The sequence below is a fragment of the Remersonia thermophila genome, chromosome 1 (assembly GCF_042764415.1).
Source record: "Remersonia thermophila strain ATCC 22073 chromosome 1, whole genome shotgun sequence".
Taxonomy (NCBI): Eukaryota; Fungi; Ascomycota; class Sordariomycetes; order Sordariales; family Chaetomiaceae; genus Remersonia; species Remersonia thermophila.
In genome coordinates, this window is record NC_092217.1 from 3,033,139 (window position 1) to 3,053,546 (window position 20,408).

A 20,408-nucleotide genomic window follows, 5' to 3' on the forward strand; every position below is an offset into this window, starting at 1 on the left:
CAAAGATGCACAGCTACACATTTGCGTCAAAGCGTGTGTGCGATGAGCGTCTGGTGCTGTTCGCTCTCATCCGCTTCGTTGAGGGCGATGTAACATTGGGTTTCCTCTGCGCGAGCGGGTGACGACTGGGAGCCCGCCCAGAGATGGCGGGGCCAGTGGATGAGAGGGCGGGAGGGCGTGTGTCTGCGGGGAACATGCACCGTATGGACGGACGGGCGAGCGGGTGTTCGTGCGTTCGTGCGCGCGTGCATGAGCGCACGTTCTCGCATTCCAACCTGGAACTCGTGCATGCTGTTGAGCCATACGAGAAATGCTTCTTCTCAGCTGGATTGTGATGGATAATGTGACGGGCCTCCGATGCCAGCCGCCCAGGAACGCCTTCTGGATGCTGTATGTACTATAGTATACGTATGTACACAGTAGTTCTGCGAATCCTTTTGCAGGGGAAATGAGCCTATTGCCGTGGCAGTCGATGGCCACTTTTGGTGAAATTGCCGTTTCTCCTCTCGAGTTGGCCCAACCCAGCGCAAGACGAGGATGAAACAAAAGCATCAAGATGGTGGGGCCTCTACAACGGGGTTAGCCTGGATTCCCCAGAGACGGTGGGGCATTGAAAGTGAGAGCAATGGGACGACGGGGCCCTCTTTGGGGTGGGCTCCTATAACGGCTCGCCCAGAAGAAACATGGCTGCTGTGGGCAATGTCTCGAGGAGCATTCCTCGTGATATCGAGCTTCAAGCAGCATGCGCAGCATTAGCCCGAGCCGTTGCTTTGGTTTATGCTGGACCTCTTGGGTTGCTTTTGTCATGCCGAAACGACGGCATTCCCCTCCCACCCTCTCATTCTTGGGAGCCGGGCCCGCAGAACGCTCGTTCCTGAATCACGACCCACATCGTCCCGGATGCAATCATCTTCCAGCTGCAGGTCCCCTTGAGGTCCCCTTGGGATCCCCCTTCGGGGACCCCCCCTGTCCACGCTAAATATCGCACCGAAGCAGACCAGAAGCACGGTTGCCAATTCGCCGATTTGGCTCGTCTCCATTGGGAGAGGACCGGACATTCCCCTCTTCATCCAGTTCCCCTGACTTTTTCCTTGATCTCCTTTCCTCCTTGTGTTTGCGTCCAGTCTGGCTCGCCTGGAGGAGGTTGCATCGACGACCTTTCGTCTTCTCCTTCGACGACACCCAAAGGGCCACGAGAACACCAGGCCCAACGCTCCTTGACTCAGGTCGTCTTGCCTAACGCCCGACTACCTTTTTCTTCTTTTCTGGGGCTCTGCAAACTGCGGCCCAATAGTTGTTTTTTTTTTCTTTCTTTCTGTTACCCTCCGTGTTTCTCTCCCCTTCTTCGAGCTGTGCTACCCTTTCTAGTCCGTCCTTCTTTGCCCTTGTCCGTGTGTTGGTGCCGGAATCTCACGACAACGACATCGGCCACGGTACGAACCTCTTTCTCCCCGAAAACGCCCCCTCCCCTTCCAACGCACAGCCAACGTCGACTACTGTACCTGGTGGCGCTCAGCTACGCGCCGGTTCGACATCTGCTGCACCCCGTTCGGGAACCGTCCCATGCTTCGCGAGTGCCTCAGCCGCGCATTGCCAACGGCTCAGGACCGGCCAATCACTTCATGTATGCTGGGCTGAGACGCTCCTCAGCCTCGTCGATCGCCCCCCTGAACCACAACGCTTCCTCCAAACGGCTGCCGATCTGCCACGAAGCACGCTACACACCAAGTCCGCGTCTCGACCAGAACATCTCCCGCCATAGAGCCATAAGGACTGGCTGTTGACAGACAAGGAAAAAAAAGGGTTGGCGACGCGAAGGCGGTAGCAGCAGGCCGAGATGTCGTTGAATGGGCTAGACGACCCTAGAATCCAGGAGGCGTATGACGCCGCAGCTGCAGAGCCGGGAGGATGGTATGTCTCTCTGAACCCCGGAAAACTGGCTCTGGTCTCCGGGTCGCTCTCCGCGAGGCGCCGAGCGATTCCCTGTCTTCATGCTAACTCCCAACCCTCTCAGGTTCCTGCTCAAGTACGCCTCTCGCGATGAAGTCGAGCTTCTGGGTCGCGGCAGTGGCGGTATCGTGGAGATCCGAGAGAACATCGCCCAGTACCAAGACAAATCGCCGCTCTATGGGTTCCTCCGATACAGGCGCCGGAGCGTCATCATCAAATACCTGCCTGAGGACTGCTCCCGGCTGATTCAAGGTGCGTCTTGCTGTTGATGGGGTTGTCCGCCCTCCTGGAACGTCTGCTTATTGATACCTCTGCAGCTCGGGTGACGGTCCACTTCAACGAGGTTTGCGATCGCTTCTCGCCTCACGACACCACCTTCGCCATTGCCGACGCCAAGGAGCTCAAGGATTCCAAGCTGTCAGCGGCTTGTTCCTTGCATGCAGCATCCGGCTCGACATCGTCGTCGACCAGCTCGATTCGCCGGAGGCGCCTGATGGAAATCGCCGAGGAGGAAGAAGAGGAAGAACGGGAGAGGAAGCGCCAGTCTGTCCCGCAAAACGATGTGCGTCCGGGATCATCGAGTCTCCCTGTCCCCGAAGCGCCGCCCGTCAAGCTGGACGCCGAGCTTGCGAAACTGCCCGACGCGTCGCGATTTGCAAACGATTCGGAGCCTCCAACCTTCACTGGCGTCCCACGCCCCGCCTCTCCGACCAGATCGTTTGATGATTCCCCGCGCCGCATGTCGTCGCAGTCCTCGCGAACAGACCTTTATCCGCCGACTTCGTACACTCAATATCTGAAGCCGCGTGTGAAGCTGGCCCCAAGACCATCAACCGATGCTGGACGCCCGCGTTCCTCTGGTGGCTCGAGTGCCAATCGAGTCGCAACCGTCCCGGCCGGTCTCAAGTCTATGTCCAAAGGCGCAAGGAAGGGCCGATCTCAGTCTCAGGGCCAGGATGACGAAGCCGGGGCGCCTTCGGCCAAGGAACAGCTCGAAGACACAGCGGATGCCGAGGTCGAGTTCGGCCACGGAGGGGTCGACGCGCCAGCGCCTGCAAACGGAACAGCACAAGCCGAACCTGCCAGCGAAGAACCCTTGCTCCAGGCCAGCGCCCCAGCTCCTGCGCAGCCGCCGACGAAGCAGAACACCATGACACCTGAAAAGGCCCGCCTCTTGAAGGCCATGAAGTTGCGGGAGAAGAAGAAGAAGCTGGCCTTGCAGCCGACGCTCGACGTGCCCGACACGGATCTGCCCTCGGCTTTTAGCACGCCCGTCCTGCCGGACGAGAACCAAGAATCCGTACCAAACACTACCGAGCCTGCAGAAGCAACCCAGGACGACCTGGCGAACGCTCAGGCCGATTCCGGCATCGATGTTGGCGTGGATCACGCCTCCGTTACAACAATTGCCGACTCGTCCCAGCCTGCCTCTCCTTTAGCCGGTTCGGAGATTGGCGATTCGACTCAGGCTTCTTCGGTGTCCGACTCGACCGAAGAAACCGTGCGTGCGAAGGAGGAACTGGAAGCCGGATCGGAGGAGAACCAGCCTGCATCCTCCAAACCAGCGCCAACGCTCGCGGCCGAGCCAGCCTCATCTGAAAGGCCCGCCGAGGAAACCGAAGCACCCGCGGCCGATAGGCAGTCACAGATCACTGTCACTGCGCTCGGTATCCAAGACGACACCAGTCACAGCCACAACAATGGCGGGGAACCGTCGAGTTCCGCACCTGAGGAAGCAGGAGCCGAGGCCCCAGACGTTTCCGCATCAACCCACCGTGCCGCTGCATTGGATCAAGAGTCCGGTGGCAAAGCGTCAACTCCGCCAAGCCAGGGTTCTGCTGCGGTTGTTGCCGCTTCTTCAACCGTCGATGATGGCAACGACGACAAGGAACCATCTCAGCAGCTGCGGATCCCTGTCTCTAAGTTCTCCACCCAGGAGCCCAGGGTCCCCACACCCACTGCTGCGACCAGCCTCCCTGTGATCGTCTCGCCTGCTCCCGAGGTTGGCTCACTACACGCAGATGAAACAGCGCCGCCTGCAGAGGAGAGGGTAGCTGCTGAATCAACCGCGGCGCGAAAGCTCCCCGACCCCATCAAGACAGACGTCGGCTCGGATATTGACAAGCGGCGGTCCGTGATCAGCATCACAGACAACGACGGCTTCATGGACGAGCTGCAGTCGGCAACTGTCCAGCAGGCCACGCCCGTCACGGTGTCAAAGTCTCCCATGTCGCCGCTTTTCGCTGCGGAGCAGGCTGCCCAGAAAACCGGCGGCGGCGGTGACAGCATTGCGCCCGCGCCGTTGTCGGCAAGGTCCGCCTCGAACCCCGTTCGCAACTCGTTTCTGGCGCCTTCAGACATGGCCCCCCTTCCGGCCCGGTCCGCTTCTTCCGGCGCTGCCTATCTGCAGAAGATCGCTGCTCAGCAGCAGCAGTCGTCGGAGCTGCGGCCCAAGAGCACGAAGCTGGGATCCAGCATCTCGCAACGGATCAAGGCGTTGGAAAAGCTGTCTGGGAACACCTCCAATCCGGAACCCGTCCCGCGAGAGCGGCCGGCGTCGACGTTCTTTGCGGTACGGAGGGTCCCCACGCGAGATGGCTCGCGGCCTCCATCCATTGTCGACCAAGTCAGTAACGCCGATGTATCTCGTCCGGCTTCAAGAGATTCCTCCGCCGATACCACGAGGAGCATGGGCCGCGGCCGGTCAGGATCTCTGGCCAATCGGCTGTCTGCTTTTGAAGGAGGCATGCCTCCTAGAGGGAAACCCGAGTCGGTTCAGGTGACGGCCCGCATCGTTCGGGATCCCAATCATACCTTCAAGGGCCCGGAGCCGAAGACCACTACCGACTATCCTCCTCTGGACTTGAAGCAGTCCCAAATCGTGGTTGATATCCAGAACCGGCCTCCAAGCTCCCTGTCCCGGGAGATCGCCATCCAGGCTAAGCAGACCTTGCTGGAGCGGCGCCTATCGAGGCAATCGCAGGAGAGCGAGAGGAACAGCACCAAGACGGAGCCGGCCGATGGGCGAGGCCAGAGCAGATCTTCGCTGTCGACCATGAAGGGCTACATCAAGGACCGCGCCGAGTCAATCATAGGAAGCAGGTCGCCCTCGACCGACAACCTCGGCAATTCCGGCGCCGCGAATACGTCGTCTTCATCGCGCGGCTCGTCGAATCAACAACACGGCGGCTCCCTGGCTCGCCGCTTGAGCATCAGCAGCCGGCGGTCGTCGATCGATCAGGGACGGGATGGCAGCGTTGTCGACCTGGACGCGGAGGCGAAGACCGACAAGAAGTCCCCGTCGGGTTCTGGCCCGGCCAGCCCCAAGGGTGCCAGCCGCGCGACTCGCTTCATGCGCCGGCTCTCCAACACTCTGTCACCGGGCCGCAAGAACTCGTCCCCGTCTATCTCGCCCACCGTGGCCGAGGAGAACGCGGCCGAAGTCGAGGCCGCGTCGAGGGCCAGCACGGCCACGGGCGTCAACGCCTCCGCGCCACCGGCTCAGCAACAACAACCTACCATTATCGCCTTCATGGGTGACGTCAACGTGCAGTTCCCGGACAACCTCCTGTGGAAGCGCCGCAGCATGTGCCTCGACAGCCAGGGATTCCTGATCCTCAGCTCGACGCAGGGCCGCGCTATGCTGCACCCGCCCGCTCCCGGAAAGGACAGGCATGGTGCTCTGGTCAAGCGGTATCATATGAGCGACTTCAAGCCGCCCTTTGCTCCCGACGTGGAGCTTCAGGAGCTTCCCAATAGCGTTGTGCTGGACTTCATTAGCGGGAGTGGTCTGCAGGTGGCCTGCGAGGATCGAGCCGGGCAGATGAATGTCCTTCGCAGTGAGTATTCCCCAGATGATGACACCGATTTGAGAGAGCAGCACACTGACAAGCGATGCAGTCCTTGAAGAGGCTCACCGCGCCTACGCTAACCATGGACACTAATCCGGAGCTGTCAGTCCACCGCGGAGGTGACGCTGGCGGTTTGATGCAACATGACCGGATTGCAGGTCCGAAAAAAAAAATATTTCATTTCTGTTCCCTTCACACATCATCAACACTCGCTATACCCCGATTCTCCTTTCCCACATACCAAGATTTTAGTCCCCTTATATGACACGTCCCTCACCCAATACCACCTTGGCTGCGAGGTCCAGTCACGGTGGTTCCTTTTGTTCGGCTCACTCCTCTTGTCAGGGAGCTACATTGCATCGCAATCATTGGCGACACCACAACCACTTTCCCTTTGTTGCTTTCAGTTGTTTTCTTTTCAGCTGTTTCTTCGTGATACCTGATACCACCGCAGCCACCATTTTTCCATGACGGGCTCTCGAGCGGGCCCAGCTGTTGCATTCATCCCCATCTGATTTTTTCTTTTAACTGTGGCGTTCCTCGACCCGAGCGAGGACGAGGGAGGTAGTTGTTGTTTCTATCTATTCCATGTTGTTTGGCGCAAACTACACACCGAATCTATGTAGATATGCGGGAGGAATCCAAGAGGGATCTTTCTTGAAGAACAAAGAGGGGGATTCGCTGGTTGTGGTATCTGTGATGGACCATGTTGTGCCGGATTGTGTTGTTGTCTGTGAAGGCCGCCGCCGCCCGTATCTCTCAATAACATTCCCCGTGGCAGTATTATAATTGACTTGAGCAACTGGTGATGTGTTGATGTGGTCAGGTGGAGGAGTCGGCGTTACGCCTTGATCAAAGGAGTCGAACCAGCCCTGACGGGGAGCATGGGCTGGAAAGGCAAGACTCTCCGAGAGGTTCAGGGCCGACACATACGTCGGGCTCGTTGAGTAAAAGGACGGGATGTGTGTAGTGGTTGCTGGAAAGAGATGAGAGTCGTTACATTTAGTTTTACATGGTTAGGCGCCCTTCCCCCCGTGTTCAAGACCATAACCGCCGTCCGTGAATCCATCCGCCGTTCCCCGAGATTTAGTTGTGACAGAATGAGAACAACACATGAAAGTATGAGACAGCTTTCGCCAACATTGTGGGGGGGTAGTATGCACAGATAGGTCGGAGAGGCGACGACGGCTAGTGCCGAGCGCGAAAAGACCACGAGCAGCCAGAACACCGCGGCAGCGTCCGGCGAGGGGTAGCCGGATGACCATCCAAGCGATGAATCATCATGCGATGCCCCTTTCACGCCAGCACACCCCCCACCCAAATCCCGATTCGACCCAGGGCGGAGAGGGCCATGCCAGCCTGTTTGTGACATGCCGAGCCCATGGTGGTGGCGACGATCTTCTGGAGAAACCGCGCGAGTCGATGTGGTCGCCTGTCAGGCTCCGGCGCCGGCCCCGAGCTCCGTCGTCGCCATCCCTCGTCCTCCAGCACACAAACACACGAGAGACTTGTTGTTCTGCCCTTTCTCCCGCCCGCCGCCATCGATGTCAGGGAGGACGGGCCAAGGGTGGAGAAAAAGAGAAGGCAAAACGGCGCCGCTACGCAAACGAAGGAGGGCAAAAAAAGAAAGGGAGAAAGATTTTGAAGAGAAAAGCGCAACATCACAGCGCCGCCCTCGCCTCCGCCTTCCCCCCGCCAATCGCCGCCGAAATCTCCTGCGTCGTCAGGCCGCCTTTCCCGCTCCCGTTGCCGCCGGCGGCGGCGCCACTGCCGCCCGTGGTCAGCACCTCAGACCCGAGCTCCCGCATGTGCTGTTCCTGCTCCATGGCGAGCAGGTTCTGCTCCTCGCTGTAGGCCATGCCGAAAGGCACGCCGACGAGCAGGGCCGTGACGGCGATGGCCCAGGCGCCGCGCCCCGCCACCGACAGCGCGCCGCGCACGGCCGACGAGGCGGCCTCGTACTTATGGACGGCCCACCCCCGGACGGGGGCCGGGACGATGTCGCGGAGGGCGCGCAGGCGGTCGGCGAAGGTTTCCTCGGTGGGGTCGTAGTTGGAGTCGACGGAGATCTCGGAATCTGGGTTATTGGGTTAGCGGGTGGTTTCTATTTTTTTTCTTTCCTTGCGGGTTGGAGCTGGCTTGGGGGATTGAAGGGGGAGGAGGCTAGGTGGTGGGGACGAGAGAGGCCGTACCGGTGTCGGTGAAGTCATCGTCGTCCTCCTCGGGCCCGGGCTGGGGCTGCTGGAAGTGCTCGTCCTCGACCTCAACGAGTTGGACCATGGTGACGGCTGCGGTGTGTCGGTAGCGAGAGGTGCACCGGTATGGAAGTGTCGATCTTTAGGCGTATGGCTGTACGCGCCTCGAGACGGACGGGTTCGTGATTCGCGGTTGTGGGTGCGTCGTCGGCTTGAAGCTGGATGAGGTGCGGGATGGGAATGCGGGATGTCGCCTCGAGGTTCTTTTTTTTCTGCCAAGTGAACCGCAGTAACGGGTTCTGCCGGGAACGCTAGTCCCAGAACGGACTAGGTTGATGTTTGGGACATTTCCATCCAATGACGTATTTGTTCTGCCCCTCTGCAAGACCCACTTTCCAAGTCGGGGGCGAGTTTGTGAAGAACGCTGGACTGTGGTATACGTACTGTGTACCTATTCGCTTCCAAAGGAGCAAACCGAAGGCTGGTGGTGTCAATGTCGCCATGTCTACGAAGTTTCGTTCTCTGAATCGGCAGAGTGCGAGTCCTTCATGTAGGCTGCTGCCATCTCGATGGCAAGCGGAAGATAAACGAGACGATCCACGAGCTCAGTGGCGTCTTGTTCCACCCGAGGACAACGGTACCTGTCCGTCTTCAAGATTCCTCGGTAAAGCCGATCACGGAGAAGCGCAAGGGCGTCGTTCACGTCCGTACGCGGGACTTCGAGGATCGTGAGGTCCCCGAGGGGGCCAGGGTACGTGATTCTCAATGTCATGATGGCATATCCGGCAGGGCCCCAAGGCACCGTCTCTCGGATATTGACCTCTTCTTCGCAATAGCGTCGTTGTTGGGAACCACCAGGTACCAAGAGCGTTACCGACGAGGCCGTGGACGAAAATGACGTGATGGAAATGATGCAAGCGAGTCGAATAAGGCCAACGAAGAAGACGACACGGAATGGTGGCTGGGCGAAGCTTTTCCGGGGGATCACGAACTGACTCTAATACTACCACCTTGGAACCTGGTGGTTTATACAGGACCTTGAACCCGATCGGGTGGTTCTTCTTTTTTTTTTCAACCGTGAGCTCTTGGCAACAACTAACAGCACGGAATGGGAAACTAGGTTCGGTAAGCGTGTTCCTCATGCGAGACCTAGAAGAACATTGCACGTTGGCAGGTATTATTACCCTATGTACCCGACTCCATGCTGGTCTTCAGGGAGTGATGGTGACCCACATGAACGCAGAAGCGTCTCCAGCCTCCACGTTGACAGACAAGCATGGAACTAGACGTGCCCGAGTCTCCATGATCTGGATGGTGTGTAATAATTATTAAATTGCTTCCCAGGTGGGTCTAAGGAAAGTTTGGCCATCACCAGAGGGCTCCCTGTCTTCCTCGGACGAGGAAGGAAGCATTTTATTCGAGCTCGCATGCGTTGGCATGATGGTCATATTCAGGCGCTGAGAGACTGGGTAGTATGATGTGAAAGGCAGAGTGACGCGTATGAAGTAGGCGGTTGTCTACCTAGGTGGTCCTGCTGCCGGCCCTTTTATCAATACAACTTCCCTTGCCTGGCTCTTGATCACCTCTGGGATTGATTATGCATGAGCTTCGTAAAGCAGCCTTTCCTTTTTCTGACCACAGCCCAGGGTCACGAGGGACGGCTCCGCGGTGACAGGTGGCTCGACAGGCACCTGTACCATCAAGTCCAGCAACGACTGCACCACCTCTGTCGCAGCGAGGACAGTGGTTTCCCCCGGGTTGTCATATGCCGGAGCAACCTCCACAACATCGGCACCAACGACCTTCAGACCGGCCAAAGCATCGAGAATGGTCAGAAACTCCCTGGTGGTCCAGCCACCTGGCTCAGCGGTACCCGTTGCTGTCATGGTCAGAGCGTTAGAAGGAAACAAGGCGCAACGGACCCCGCGCTTTGGAAACTGGATGCTTGAGACTGACATACCAGGGGCATACGCAGGGTCCAGAACGTCAATGTCGACGCTGATGTAGACCAGCGAGTCTCCAACCCTGTCTTTAATGGCCTGGACAACGCCAGAAACCCCTATCCTGTCCAGGTCTCGCGCAGTGATTACGGTGAACCCGCAGCGACGATCATTCTCCATGTCGCCCTTTGGACGGGCCACCGGAGCGCGAATGCCGGCATGGATACTGTTGTTCGCGATCAAACCCTGCAATGTCCCCGTCAGCAAGCAGCCGGCGAGACCCAATCCATGGAAGACGGGTATTCCGTACTTCTTCATGTGCGATATGCAAGAAGGTTCCGTGGTTTACTCCCCTGAAAGTGATTGTCAGACAGGCGCTCCTTGATGCGACAGGCCCAAGAAGTTCTTCTTACGCATAGTCGGAAATCTTCCCAAGCACTTTGGGGTTCCACGTATCTGTCGGCGTGTGAGCATGATCAAGACCCGGTACCGACCCCCTTCGTGATCACCGTTTCTCATCATCCATGGAAGACCAAGACCTACCAATATGGGCGTCGAAATGAACCACAGAGATTTCTCCCCATCTCTTGAACGCCGCTCGCAATGCCGAGAGCGTTGTCGTGTGGTCCCCGCCCAAAGTGATGATGCGTGGGACGGAGGATTTGGCGTCAGGGGTGCCCGAGTGACCCGACACCCTCTGCTCAATGTTAGTTTTGCTCTTCGCATCTCACGCCAGTCGAGCCATGGGGTGTCAAGCGTCTTCATTATTACCAGGTGTGCTTCTTCCAGTGTGGCCAGTGCCACGGTGTTGTCGAGCCAAGTCAAGGGAGCGTCGCCACAATCCACAACCTTCGCCCAGCTCCTGAGCGGGTTACGCCCTGCAGCCCGATGTCAGAACGCAAGGGGCTTCAACCCAGAGAAACCTCGAGGCAGAGAGATATCACATACCTGTATAAACACTCCACGCATCGAGGTTGAGTCTCCACGATGCTGCCCGGATTCCCCGTGGTCCAAATCGTGCGCCTGGCCGTCCTGTTGTACCCTGTTGATTGTGAGCACCGCCACGAACAAGACAGCCATCTTACGAACGTCACAAAAAGCAATCCGAATCATCCAACGCACAAAAACACCGCCATAGCACTTACCGTATCAAATGGAGCCCCAAGGATAGCAATGTCGAACCGATCCTCAGAGCCGTCCGTAAAGCAGTTGACACTGGGGATGCTGGCAAACGTTGCGAACCCCGCGTTGGCCTTCTCAAACAGCGCTTCAACGCTCTCTGCCGACGGAATCCCCAGCGGCTTTTGGCTCCGGGCTGGCGGCGAATCGCACGCCCACGCCGCCGCGTTGCGAAGGGCCGCCAAAGGCAGCAGACGGACAACAAACATCCAGAATGGCGACAGGAACCGGTTGCTGCTCCTTGAGACCGCCCCTCGGCAGAAGATCATGAGCACCGTCGGAGGGGCATGAACCTCGCAGCACCAGGGCGCGTGAAAGAAGGAAAAACGGAGACAAGAAAACATGACGATAACAATGAATAACGACTAGCCTAGGCTGGGCAGGTGGTTCAACCTGCGTCGCCGAGCCCAGCTGCTCACCCCACCATAGACTTCCCCGCATCGCGTCACGCTAACTAGCTATTACCGAACGACATGCCTCGCGGTGCTGCTGCGGTAACATGACACCAAGAGCACTTGGAGGGTGGTATTCGGGCACTGAGCATAGTTCATGACTCGGGGAGGAGGAAAAGACTGGAAGCGCCAAGGGGAGGGGGGGAGGAAGAGGCAAGGGTCTGGGATGTCGAAGGCAGGTTTCTCGAGTAATAGAAGTGGGTGTATCGTGGGCCCGTGATACTCCAGAGGACGAAGCAGAGGCCGTATGCCCTTGGATTTGGAAGATGATTGTGGCTGATTCGGATCGTATTCGAGAATTTGGGACGCACACGAGCCTCACATTAGGAGGGCCAATGAATATGTCAATTAACATGCCAACCTGGAAGCAAGACGCGTTCCGATCCAGAGTGAACTTATGAGCTTTCACCTGCTCCCCAGTCTGCTCCAAGCCATTCAAAACTTCCATACAACCAAAGACAACCCTGCAACTCTATACCGAGATCCGCCGCTGTCTCATAGGCTGATGATGCCAAACTGTTATGCTGACAACGCATGCTATGCAACGCGGACCACACACAGCCCACAACTGGAACCATGGCGGCTCCCAACCGACCTGGCGGTACACTCTCCGACCCCTGTCTCCATTGAACCTCCCGCCAGAACGTCACTATGTACAATTTACATGAGAACTATCCCCCCCGGGCCACTTATTTACCACTCCTATCACCACCCTTCCCCTTCCAACTCATATCTGCAAAGCGAATAGCAGCCTTCCTCGGCGGTGGCACCCGCGGAGTATCGTCGTCATCGCTGTCCTCACCCTGCGACCCGATCCCCAGCGCCGCTTCCCTGCGGCGTCTCTCCGCTTCCGTTTCTGCTTGCTCATTATCCCGGTTGTTGCTTGTGCTGCGGCTCCCTTCACTCTTCTTTGCATCGCGACCCTTGGAAGGATCAGGTCCCGGGGAGAGTAGATCCCCTACGGCGGGAGAGGCAGAGCTCGATGACGTCGGTTGCGTGGCACCAGACATGGCGGCGGCGTTGTTAGAAGGCGCAGCGGCTTTCGGTGGAACGGATGAAGAGCCATTGTCCTGGGAGGCGGATGTCGCTTGTGGCTTGGAACCGGCCCTTGGGCGGCCCGAGACTGACAGCTTGTTGTCGAGCTTACGCATCTCGTCGAGGAAATCCTTCTTGGTCATGCGCCTGCCTATACCACCAATGGTGAATCGGAGGTTCTTGTCCTCGTCTTCATCGTTATGCCCGGTGACCGTAGTCCTCCGCCGAGGCCTCGCCACCGTTGAGGACTCGCCGGCCCCATCTCCTGTCTGCGAAGCTTCGCCGGGGGATTTCTCCAACGCCTTGGCGAAGACGCCCATGCCCATATACCGCAGACCCTGGCTGACCAGGTCCGGTTGCGGTTTCTGTGTCGGCAGATCATATTTCTTCAAAACCTCACCGTCCTCGTTCTCCACAATGATCTAACGGCGGTTAGCACGAGACGTACGACCAGCAACCGGGCTGAGGAACCTACCGTGTTGCCAAACTGAAACGCCCGAGCTGGTTCGCTTTTGGAAAGTTGCTTCTTTTCTTTCCGCTTCTCGATTTCCGCTTCGCGCCACTTGGCCACTTTCTGCTTCAGCGAAGCGTATGTCCATCCGGAAGGCCCCGCTTCGGTTTTGAGCTCGTCGGCCAAAGGATTGGTCTTTGCTGCCCCGCTATCCGAGCGGCCGCGCACCGGCTGGACGGCTAGCACGTCGCCATCTTGGTTCTCGAGCACAATCTTGTTTCCTTCTTGGTAAACCTCCAGGGAGCGGGTGCGCTGCAGGCGAAGGCTCGGAAGAGCGTGCTCGATGGCGGCCATCTGGGCCGTAGCTTCGGGGGATGATTTTGGGGGCTGCGTCACAGGGGCCGTGGAAACAGGCGGCGTAGAACCCTCGTCTGCGGACGCCGGCTCCGTGCTGACGCGCGGTGTTTCGGGCGTTTGAGGCTCCACGTGGGTGCGGGACTGGGGGAAGATGGCCGACTGGGAAATGGGACCACCGGGTCCGATGCCATCATCCCACTTTTTCCTTTGCCTGCGGGGAGCCAGCGACGAAGAGCGGCTCCCAGGGCTGCTGGATTCATCCTCGCGGACGCGGCGCAAAAGGTTCCCCGGAAAGCCAAGGGGTGGGAGCGTCCCTGGAGGATACTCGGGCATCTTAGGCTCGTCGCCGTCGGCTTCAGACGTCTTGGCTTCGGATCGTGAGAGATGAGATGAGATGCGTGGCAAGCGGTGCATCCAGCCGGGGCCATCCTCGGTGCCGTGAGTGTACGACATGGTGATGGTCAGCGTGTTGATGTGCTTTCCCAGGGTGAAGACGGCGATGGAGGACCCGTGGACGATGATGGAGGCGACGACCAGGAAGCATACGATGGGCCAGACAAGGGCGATGGCCTTGTAGTGCTCATGGTCGGGGGGCGGCAGCTCTGCGAGCGGGATCGGGTGTTCGGTCTCGAGTTCGCTGCGCGCTAGGATGGCAATGAAGATGGCGCCGACGCCGATGGGGCCGAAGTGACCGGCAAACAGGGCCTCGCGCCACGTCTTGATGTCGGGGATCACGGGCTTGAGGAGCATCATGATGGGGATGCGGCGGAAGAGGATGACGAAGATGGCGAGGACAGCGAGGCGCCAGGCCTGAAGGCCGAGAACAGCATTGTTGAAGTCCTTCCAGGGGATGATGGTTCCGAAGTAGACAAAGTAGGTCAGGTTGAAGAGCAGGTCGATGACGTTGGACACGTGCGATTCTTCGGTTTTTTCGCTGAACCAACCATCGTTGGAAAAGCCCACCCCGGCGGCGAAGCCGACAAGGAGGTCGTCTATGCCGAGGATGCTCCCGGCGCCGGCACAAAAGAGGGCCAGGGCGAAATAAAAGGCCAGGAAGCTCTCGCGGTCTATCATGTCGTGGCGCTCGGCGTACTTGACGGCGTGCCGGGCAATGTAGCCAACGATGAAGCCGAAGATGGCGCCGAAGACGCACTCGTAGAGGATGGTGTAGACGATCCAGTGGAACGAAACGTCGCGGGCGCTCTGCTTGTCGTGGATGAGGTAGAGAGCCAGGTAGATGAAGGGGAAGGCCATGCCGTCGTTGCAGCCGGACTCGGCCGAAAGCAGGTCGCGCAGGTGCTTGGGGACGCGCCTGGCAAACTTGCCCTTGCCGACGACGGACGAAGCGAGCACGGGGTCGGTGGCAGTGACGCAAGCGGCGACGACGAGGCTCTCGAGGAAGTTCAGGGGCTCGACCAGCCACCAGACGAACAGGCTGGTGATGAGCCACCCAAACACCATGACGGGCACCAGGAGGAACGTGACCGACTTCCAGTGCTTCTCCATGTAGAACTTGGGCAGCTCGACGCCGACGGCGAAGCACTGAACGACCAGGACGATGCGCGAAAACTCTATGGTGATGATATCAACACCGCCCCAGGCGAGGGGGTTGATGAGATTGGCGGCATGAGGCCCGAAGATGACGCCGCAGAGGGTGGCCACGGTGGCTTCGCCGATGTACATGCGCTCCTTGAAGACGGAGGAGCAAAGCATAAACAGCGAGGTGAAGCCGCCCAGGATGATGTACGCCAAGTGCGGCTTCGTGATGGAGAGGTGGTCCCACACCATGCTGGAGCGTGTGAGGTACCGGAGACTGCCGGCCGCAGGAGAATCGGTGTAGAGGCGTCCAAGAATCCGAGCCTTGAATCTCGGTGCGCAGCGTACTTACTTATGGCTGAGCATCACGTCATGCCGAAAACGCCGAGGCGGATGCAACTTGACGGCTGGGACCCGGGCAGGATGTCAGAGAAGGGAGGTTGACAAACATCCACACCCCCCCAAGTTGACGACGCGGAGATAAGGAAGACGCTCAAAACCCAGGACCTCGAGGGAGGAAGACTCCGGATCCACCGAGCTCGGATCCGTTGAGAGGGGGCAGCGAGCACGGAGTTGCGTTCAAAGAGTTGCGAATGAAGGGGACGAGACGATGGGGTGGCTCACAGAAGTCGGGACCGGAGATCAGGGAGGGAGGTGGAAAATAAAACACACACACACACACACACACACACACACAAAAAAAAAAAAAAAAGAGGCTAAGATGCCCCCATTGGAAAAAAAAAAAGCGGCAGAGCCAGCAACGACTGGAACAGAGTGGAAGGAAGGAGCAGCAGCCTTGCTATAATAGCCGTCGAATTGACCGGATTGGCGTGGCGCGCGTTCCCAGCAACGTCAAAAACAAAACCCGACAGGCAGCCAGAAAACACATTTTTGTCTTCATGGATCGGCTTGCCAGGCCCGATCTCTAGCGTGAAGGGGGTGTCTGGGAACAATGAGGCAAATCCATGGAGACTTTGGCCAGCGTTTGTTGGTCCAGTGGCGTTGCCAGGTCTTGTTGAGGTGACGCAGCCATCAACTAGTTCCAGCCGTCAGCGTCCTGATCACGGGCAGGTTGCGTGGGAGGCATCCCCTTTCCCCCGCCATCCAAAAAAGAAACGGTGATTACTGGATAGACGACCTCTTGCAAGCCAAGACAACTTTCCCAGGCTGGCAGTGATGATGAATCCATGGAGGTTGATATCCCGAAGGACGATGCCAAGGGAGCCAAGGCGTGCCCAGAAGACGCCCAGAACAGGGCGGCGAATCTTGTGTGGCCTGGGCAGATCAAGCTTTGCTTGGCTTGGGCACCCGCAGGTTCGGCGGCCGCAGACACGGTGCCAAGCGATCGACGCTACGAGGTGCCTGTCAACGACCGGCTTCGATTTTCAGCGTGTCCGTCCCCTTGATCGAGGGCTTGGAGAGACTTGTTACCGGGCAGGCTTGGAACTGAGCATCGCCTGCATTGAGACATGCGGACGAAGCCAGGGCCGCTACATGCTGCACTACCTAGGGAGCGGTGAGTTGTTACTACGACTCAGGCTCTTCACGCTGGAACGCATGCGCCTAGCCCAGGGGTTTGTTTGCAGGACCAACCATAGGGTGCGTCGACCAGCACTACCTACCTAGCTACCTGAGTGGAGTGTACGCACATGGTATAGCAAGCAGACGCCTATTTCCATGGCTGACGGACGCTGCATGCATGATTCGGTTGGAGCCACCAACGTCATCTTGGCCCCCCATCGACCAAGACAAACAACCACCGGGAGCTCGCGACCATGGGAAGGCTTGGCGGGGATAAGTCCCGGTGGGGTTGCCAATGGCTAGAACGACCAACAATGCTTCTTTACGGTAGTAACGAATGTTAGCCAGACGCGACCTCATGCAGGTTTCCCGCCGATGGGCGATGGGTGCTTTGGGGGCGGTGGAGAGAAGTGAGGGAAGAGAGGGTTAGGGTTAGGACGCGCGAGACCTGGCCCTGCGATAACCCTGGCAGGCTGACGAGGTCCCAACGGGAGCTGCGTCCAAATCCGGGCAAGTGTGGCACGCCCCGCGTTCAGCACCCCGACACCACAAAGCAAGCCCCAAGACGCGTGTTTCGCAACCTGGACGCGACAAGGTCCAATCCCACGAATGCCCCATCCTTTCCCAACTTGGCCGACCGCTCCCTCCCCCGGCTGCGAACTCGCATGATTGGGACTCGCAGTCTGGTCGTCCGTCGAGCCCGTCTTCCCCTCGATTGGAATCACCCTCTTCGTGCTGCCCGCCCCCATGCGCACACGAACGCTGCCGGCCTGACCACTTCGCTCCATCCCGACGACGTCATGCTCAAGAGAGCCAACCAGGCCGCGGCGGCGAATCCTCCGCCGCGGCCCGCCGTCAACAACGCCGCGCTTGCGAAGCAGCCGCCGCCATCCGCCGCTCGTTCCTCCGTCCCGCCCAAGAGCTCCCAGTCCATCGCCAACATGTTCGCAAGGCAGTCTCAGCCCCCGCCGTCCGTGGTCCGCAGCTCGTCCCAGGCCGCCTCCGCAAGCACCGCCGCGGCCCCTCTCCGTCCGCATTCGGTCAACGTTCCGCCGCCGGCCCCTCGAAGCAGCAGCCACAAGCCTCTGGCATCGCTGTACGGCAACTCGGACTCGTTCAAGGAGGAGCCCGACGTGATCGACCTCACAGACAGCGCGCCTCGGCTGCCGAGCCAACCCTCTCGGCCGCCTGCCACCGCCAAGGCGGCTTCGACGCCGTACTTTGACGAAAACAACTACAGCGACGAGGATCTCGACGACATGGAGCTTTATTTCCCATCGGCCCTGCCGGCGGCGACCTCGAACCCCCCCGCCAGCGGCACAAGCGTCCTTTCCGGGCCACGGCCATCCCCTTCCCATCTTGAGCCCCCAAGGCCGTCACCGGCGGCGAATCAGCAAGCCGCCAAGCGGAGCTCCCCAGACGACACGGAGCCGGTCCCCGTGGCGCCCAAAAAGGCCAAGAGGCAGCTCCCCTGGGCGAGCAGCGCGAAACCGGCCGGCGAGGACAGCCAACCTCGGAGCGCCGCGCCGGACGCGGCGTCGCAGCCGAAGCCGAAGCCGATGGCGATATGGGAGTCGTCGGAGAGCGCCCTGAAGGCCCAGAAGAAGCAGCTCAAGACGCACCTCAAGGGGTCGGCCAAAACGACAGACGCCGCCGCGCCCCCGTTGGCACCGTCGTCCCAGTCCAAGGGCCCGATCAACCTGAGCGCCGAGCAGCAGTACGTCAAGACCCTCGTCGTTGACAGGGGCCAGAGCGTCTTCTTCACGGGCCCGGCCGGTACCGGCAAGTCCGTCTTGATGCGGGCCATCATCCACGACCTCAAAAAGAAGCACGCCCGAGACCCGGAGCGCGTGGCCGTCACGGCCTCGACCGGCCTCGCCGCCTGCAACATTGGCGGCATGACGCTGCACAGCTTCGCCGGCATCGGCTTGGGCAAGGAGGACGTCAGCACGCTGGTCAAGAAGATCCGGCGGAACCCCAAGGCCAAGAACCGCTGGACAAAGACCAAGGTTCTCATCATCGACGAGGTGTCCATGGTCGACGGGGAGCTTTTCGACAAGCTGTCCCAGATCGGCAGGATCATTCGGAACAACGGCCGGCCCTGGGGCGGCATCCAGCTGGTCATCACGGGCGACTTTTTCCAGCTGCCGCCCGTGCCCGAGGGCGCAGGCAAGGAGAGGGAGTCCAAGTTTGCCTTTGACGCGGCGACGTGGAGCATGTCGATCGACCACACGATCGGCTTGACGGAAGTCTTCCGCCAAAGGGATCCTGGTAAGCGCATCTTGGCAATCCTGCGTCATGTTGTTGCGCGTCTTGGTCCGTCGGTGCTGACCACTTGGCATCAGAGTTTGCGGCCATGCTCAACGAGATGCGTCTGGGTCGAATCAGCGACGACACGGTGAGGAGCTTCCAAGCGCTGAGCCGCCCGCTCACGTTCGACGATGGCATCGAGGTCACGGAACTGTAAGCCCATTTTGATGCCGCTGCATCCGTCTCGTGATCATGGCGTGCTGACTTGATGCCCGTTGTCCAGGTTCCCCACCCGGCAGGAGGTCGATTCGTCGAACCAGAGGCGTCTGAAAGCCTTGACGGGCAAGGTGTACCGTTACGACGCGGTCGACACGGGCGACCCCAAAATTCGCGACAGGCTGCTGGCCAACATGATGGCGCCGCCGACCATTGAGCTCAAGAAGGGCGCCCAGGTCATGCTGATCAAGAACATGGACGACACGCTCGTCAACGGGTCGCTCGGCACCGTGGTCGGGTTCATGACGGAGGCGACGTTTGAGATGAAGGCGGGCATCGACGAGTCCGAGATGGAGCCGGACGCGAAGCGGCGGGTGCGCGCCTTCACCAACGCCCTCGCCGAGAGCTCCAAGACGGACAACAAGGAGTACCCCGTGGTGGCCTTCCACAACGTCGACGGCGCCCAGCGGCAGATTCTGTGCGTGCCCGAGGACTGGAAGGTGGAGCTGCCGACGGGCGAGGTGCAGGCGTCGCGCAAGCAGCTGCCGCTGATCCTGGCGTGGGCGCTGTCGATCCACAAGGCGCAGGGCCAGACGCTGGAGCGCGTCAAGGTCGACCTCGGCAAGGTGTTTGAGAAGGGCCAGGCCTACGTCGCGCTCAGCCGCGCCACCACCAAGCAAGGGCTGCAGGTGCTCAACTTTCAAAAGTCGCGCGTCATGGCCCACCCGCGCGTCGTCGAGTTCTACAACAAGCTGTACAGCGCCGAGGCGGCCGTCAAGAAGAAGGCCGCCGGGTCCATCACGAGTTACACGGTCAAGCAGCCGGCGCCGGCGGGTGCGTCGGTCCGGAATCCCGTGCAGGTGTTGGACGAGGACGACGCCGCCGGTGACGACGTGGAGGAGGCCCTGACGGCATATGCATAGAGAGGGATTGGGTAGCTAGGTGGTCGCGGGTGTTGAGCAATTTTTACCATGGACTACCCAAAAAAAAAAAAAACGGTGGCGTTTTGTTGGAACGGACATTGCTACGTTTAGGTATTGCCTACGGAGGAGTACTGTACGGTGGCGTTATGGCGGTTGGGTCTTCTGGCTCATGGCAGCATTGCTTGCAGGTCCTACCGGGGATGGGCCATCAGAGCCCCGATGGTGTTGTACGGCCATGCCCGGTGGGGGTTATGGGCGCAGTGGGATGTGGCTGGAGTTTTGTGGTATTGGCGAGACCGTCTGCTTGTCTGCTTGTCTGCATGTTCGCTCACGCTTCCGCCCTCGCACCCTCCCCTTCCCCCTCCCCGGAAGCGGGCTTCTAAAGTAAGTTGCCTTTATCATCCTCTCTCTTAGCTTCTTAGAACATGCAAGCATGGAATACTAGCGTGTTTTTTTGCGTGTTTGCTTGTGTTTTGTGCCCGATACGGCATCCGACCTCTTGGCCATGTCTGAAAGCGTGTCTTTGTAGGCGTTCCCTGCATATTACCCACA

At 59.3% G+C, this 20,408-nt stretch overlaps 5 protein-coding genes across 5 annotated transcripts; 2 read left to right on the forward strand and 3 right to left on the reverse strand.

Moving 5' to 3' along the window:
- Nucleotides 1-1,837: 1,837 nt before the first annotated feature.
- VTJ83DRAFT_854 (uncharacterized protein) lies at nt 1,838-5,894 on the forward strand (the record flags this gene model as incomplete). The annotated part of the gene is made up of 4 exons (XM_071014543.1): nt 1,838-1,911; nt 2,015-2,202; nt 2,268-5,789; nt 5,851-5,894. 4 exons carry the CDS (start codon nt 1,838-1,840, stop codon nt 5,892-5,894), a joined length of 3,828 nt encoding a protein of 1,275 aa, XP_070870207.1.
- Nucleotides 5,895-7,462: 1,568 nt separating this feature from the next.
- On the reverse strand, nt 7,463-8,081 carry VTJ83DRAFT_855 (uncharacterized protein; the record flags this gene model as incomplete). Its single annotated transcript, XM_071014544.1, has 2 exons — nt 7,463-7,878; nt 7,994-8,081. 2 exons carry the CDS (start codon nt 8,079-8,081, stop codon nt 7,463-7,465), a joined length of 504 nt encoding a protein of 167 aa, XP_070870208.1.
- A 1,510-nt stretch (nt 8,082-9,591) lies between these two features.
- On the reverse strand, nt 9,592-11,324 carry VTJ83DRAFT_856 (uncharacterized protein; the record flags this gene model as incomplete). The annotated part of the gene is made up of 8 exons (XM_071014545.1): nt 9,592-9,875; nt 9,957-10,182; nt 10,247-10,289; nt 10,350-10,392; nt 10,480-10,633; nt 10,708-10,814; nt 10,885-10,978; nt 11,082-11,324. 8 exons carry the CDS (start codon nt 11,322-11,324, stop codon nt 9,592-9,594), a joined length of 1,194 nt encoding a protein of 397 aa, XP_070870209.1.
- A 932-nt stretch (nt 11,325-12,256) lies between these two features.
- Nucleotides 12,257-15,198, reverse strand: VTJ83DRAFT_857 (uncharacterized protein; the record flags this gene model as incomplete). Its single annotated transcript, XM_071014546.1, has 2 exons — nt 12,257-13,024; nt 13,078-15,198. 2 exons carry the CDS (start codon nt 15,196-15,198, stop codon nt 12,257-12,259), a joined length of 2,889 nt encoding a protein of 962 aa, XP_070870210.1.
- A 1,934-nt stretch (nt 15,199-17,132) lies between these two features.
- On the forward strand, nt 17,133-19,856 carry VTJ83DRAFT_858 (uncharacterized protein; the record flags this gene model as incomplete). The annotated part of the gene is made up of 3 exons (XM_071014547.1): nt 17,133-18,738; nt 18,813-18,930; nt 19,001-19,856. 3 exons carry the CDS (start codon nt 17,133-17,135, stop codon nt 19,854-19,856), a joined length of 2,580 nt encoding a protein of 859 aa, XP_070870211.1.
- Between the last annotated feature and the right edge of the window lie 552 nt (nt 19,857-20,408).